The sequence below is a fragment of the Microtus ochrogaster genome, unplaced genomic scaffold (assembly GCF_000317375.1).
Source record: "Microtus ochrogaster isolate Prairie Vole_2 unplaced genomic scaffold, MicOch1.0 UNK91, whole genome shotgun sequence".
Taxonomy (NCBI): Eukaryota; Metazoa; Chordata; class Mammalia; order Rodentia; family Cricetidae; genus Microtus; species Microtus ochrogaster.
This window is the reverse complement of record NW_004949189.1, coordinates 1,217,687-1,221,788: the sequence shown is the minus strand read 5'-3', so window position 1 is coordinate 1,221,788 and position 4,102 is coordinate 1,217,687. Positions and strand designations below refer to the sequence as shown.

General features: G+C 38.6%; 1 protein-coding gene across 1 annotated transcript; it reads left to right on the top strand.

The window, feature by feature from the left end:
* The first annotated feature begins 2,012 nt into the window (after nucleotides 1-2,012).
* Nucleotides 2,013-2,957, top strand: LOC101994371 (olfactory receptor 11H7). Its single transcript, XM_005371005.1, has one exon. The coding sequence runs from the start codon at nucleotides 2,013-2,015 to the stop codon at nucleotides 2,955-2,957; it is 945 nt and encodes a 314-aa protein (XP_005371062.1).
* Nucleotides 2,958-4,102: the final 1,145 nt, after the last annotated feature.

The following is a 4,102-nucleotide window of genomic DNA, read 5'->3' as shown; positions in this document are numbered from 1 at the left end:
AACTCTAGCTGTAAAAAGTAATTTTAAAAAATTATATTTATATTACAGCTGTAGTTGTGCTATTTCTCTATTCTCTGTGTTATGATTTTCATCTCTTTAAGAGACAAGCCACACCCACTTCCTCCCTTATCTGCTGAAGCAGGCTGATCTTCAGCTTCCAGCCTAAGCTCACTCTTTTTCCATCTTCCTCTCGGAGAGGCAGCTTCGCTTCTGTCTCTCTCCCCACTTCTCTACTCTCCCCCCTTTTCTCTCTCTCTGTCCTCTTCTCCTCCCCCCCCACCTTCTGTCCTCTAAGTAATAAATATCCAATTCTACTCTGTATGTCTGTCCCCATGTCTTCAACCTGCTCCCCTGCCCAGCCGCTCACTGAATGACTGGGTCTGCGTGTCTCTCCCTGTCAGGGAACCCCACTGTTGCCAGGACCAGCCCGCCCCACAGCAAGCTACTCAGGACCCACCGGCAACAAAAATCATAATACTCTGTTTATTTTCTTTTTTCTTTCTCCTTTTTTTTTTTTGCTTTTCTTTATTTGTATTGCACAGGTAATGAAAGCCAGGGTCTCACACATGCTAGACAAATACTTTGCTATATCCTCACATTTACCTCATCCTCAGCTTGAGCCTTAAAACTATTTTTCCTTGGAAACTGTGACAGAAAAGGAGGATGAACTGAAAAGGGAAGTGAAATTCACAGAGCTGTAATAGCCTGAGTATTGCCAGAGAATAATAACCCTCCTGTTCAGTACAATCAGCATGTGCTTATAAAAAAAGAAGTCAAACATATCTGTGATTACTATATTCTGGAGAGGGGGAAATTTTTGGAATGTCAGTAAATTTTATTTAGAAATAACTATTTTTATTTATGTACCACTTTTTGTTATTTGACATATTGTAAGTGAACTAAGTTAGACTCTGAATAATGATCTTTAAGGGAAGATCTGAAACTAATGAGAAGTGCCTTAGGGGAAAATCTCATAAATGCTCCCATACACGCTCAGACATTATGTCCATTTTTAATATTAATACAGATAATTTTTAGATTTTTTTTTACAACAAGATTTCTCTATGTAGCTTTGGCTGTCCTGGAACTCAATCTGTAGACCAGGCTGGTCTCAAACTCAGAGAGATCTACCAGCCTCCACATTCTTGAATGCTGAGATAAAATGTGTGTGCCACCACTACCCCAGCAATACAACAAGTTAAATGTATAAAGAAGCATGATAAATTGCCATCTAGAATAAAATGGAATAATAATACGGAATTTTTATTGCTAAAACCAAAGAATCACTTATAAAATTATAAATTAATTATTATAATACAAATATATTTAAATAGAAAAAACAAACTGCATAAAAATTATATATGATTATGACTTCTTTCTCCTGTTACTATTACATACTAAAAAATAAAGTCTCCTATGGAAGGAGCTTCAAAAATACTGAATAATGTTGTCTGAAGCCTTCAAATAATACAAACTCTACTTACAATAACGTTGTTATGAAGCCTTCAAATATACAAACTCTACTGACAAAAACGTCGTTATGAAGCCTTCAAATGATACAAACTCTACTGACAATAATGGCGTGCAGTCCTCACATTGAGAGGCAATGGCACTTTGGTTGCCTCTGAACAGCATTCAGTGAGAACCAAGCCAACATAAATCAAACATTTTTACCATTGTTTAAATATTCTTATTTGATTGTTTGTACCTATATCTCTGGTGCTGGGATCGATCCCGGAGTTTTTGCTAAGAATTTGATATATCACTAAACTAACTAAGATTAAATTTAATTGATCTTCCTCTACTGCCACAGAAAACTCACAAAGCTTAGAATTCATCTTGGAAGCTGAAGGACACACTCAGAAATAGGATAGGACAAGTTCAAGGTTTATTTTTAACTATCAAATATATTTGCCTTCATGAGTCAAACCCTTAGTCCCTGAAAAGCTTCAAGATGTCTCACCAACAGAGAAACTCCTTGTTATCTATCTTCTCCCCACAGGCTGCTGCTCATGAATCAGTCACAGGCATCCACAGTGACATATTTTGTCTTGCTGGGCTTTCCTGGTCCCTGGAAGATTCAAATCACACTTTTCTCACTGATCCTGCTGGTCTACATGATAACCTTGACCGGGAATATGGCCATCATTTGTGCAGTGAGGTGGAACCACCAACTCCACAACCCTATGTATATGTTCCTGGCCAACTTCTCCTTCCTAGAAATCTGGTACGTGAACTGCACAGTCCCCAACATGCTAGTCAACTTTCTTTCCAAAACTAAGATTATATCCTTCTCTGGCTGCTTTACTCAGTTCTACTTCTTCTTTTCCCTGGGCACAACAGAATGTTTCTTCCTCTGTGCCATGGCATATGATCGGTATCTAGCCATCTGCTTCCCACTGCATTATCCTTGCATCATGACTAAGAAATTCTGCAGTACCCTGGTTTCCCTCTGTTGGATCATTGGGTTTTTTCTATATGTGATTCCCATTTCTTTCATTTCTCAGTTGTCCTTCTGTGGTCCCAACATCATTGATCATTTTCTGTGTGATGTGGACCCACTGATGGCACTGTCCTGTACACCCACACCCATCATAAGGCACGTATTCTATTCTGTAAGTGCTGTTATCATTGTCCTCACAAGTTTGTACATCCTTGGATCCTATACCCTGGTGCTCAGAGCTGTTCTTCAGGTTCCCTCTTCAGAAGGACGACAAAAGGCCTTCTCCACCTGTGGATCCCACCTGCTGGTAGTGTCTCTGTTCTATGGAACCATAATGGTGATGTATGTGAGTCCCACATCTGGCAGCTCAGTTGCTATGAATAAAATTATCACACTGATATACTCTGTGGTGACACCAGCTTTAAACCCTTTCATCTATAGCCTCCGTAACAAGGACATGAAATATGCTCTCCGTCGGGTCTTCTGTAGGAAGAGGGCAATTCAAAACTCATAAATAGGGTTTCTATACCTAACTGTGGGAAAACAAATGTTTCCTAAGGAATCTTCACATATGTGACACATCCTCACAAAAACACAGATATACATAAATCAAAACAAAAATGGATCTTGTTTCTTTATTCTGGCTAGGGCAAAATAATAAATACCTTTAATCTCAGTACCTGAGAGGCAGGGGGGGTAGAACTCTTAAGAGTTTGAGGCCAACTGGAAATAGTGAAATCATGTCCCAAAAAAATAATAAAAAAATGTTGAAACCAAAGAGATAGCTCAGCAGGTGCAGAGTGGAGCCAGCCAGAGTCTAAAGGACAAATCAATGTGTGATACAAAGGCTGGAGTCAGAGAAGTGGACAGAGCACTGTGGGGGAGCCCAGAAGATCGTGAGTGGATCCCAGACTTTGCACACTGAGTGATTTAAACTGTTGCAGTTTGGTTTTGCTTTGTCCAGGTTGTGATTGTGCCCTGGTTCTTCCCTCTTGAAGGAAGAAAGTATTGACTTATTTTTATTTTATGGGATCCCACGGTGAAGGGACTGAATTTTTAAGGATATTTTAGATTTTAAAAGAGACTTTGGGTTTTTAAAGAGAATGAATTTTAAAGAGATTGAATTTACGAAGACCGTGGGACTTTTAATGAGTGCAAAATGTTTTATATTGTGATATTTATATTGTTTTAAAGTCCATACTACTACATGTACTATGGTCCTGTAGTACCTGTACTTTGTGTATTACAGTACTATGACTGTAGTGTGGTGCCTGCCCTATGGGAATGTTCACAATACTGGAATTAAGCTGGAGATTTTAAAAAACCATGCACATTGAGAAAGACACGAGGACACCAGTCATTCTTGAAACAAGAAACACACCTCAACCTCAAAGACAGACACTACCTCAGAGTAAAGGATTGGGAAAAGGTTTTCCAATCAAACAGACCTAAGAAGCAAGTAGGTGTAGCTATCCTAATTTCTAACAAAATTGATTTCAAACTAAAATAAATCAGAAGAGATGAAGAAGGACACATCATACTCATAACAGGAACAATACATGAAGATGAAGTCTCAATCCTGAATATCTTCGCTCTTAATATAAAAGCACCCACATATGTAAAAGAAACATTACTAGAACTCAAATCACACATCAAATC

Bases quoted from the DNA above. Each gene is read 5' to 3' on its own strand.
- LOC101994371 (XM_005371005.1), top strand. From the start codon at position 2,013: ATGAATCAGTCACAGGCATCCACAGTGACATATTTTGTCTTGCTGGGC.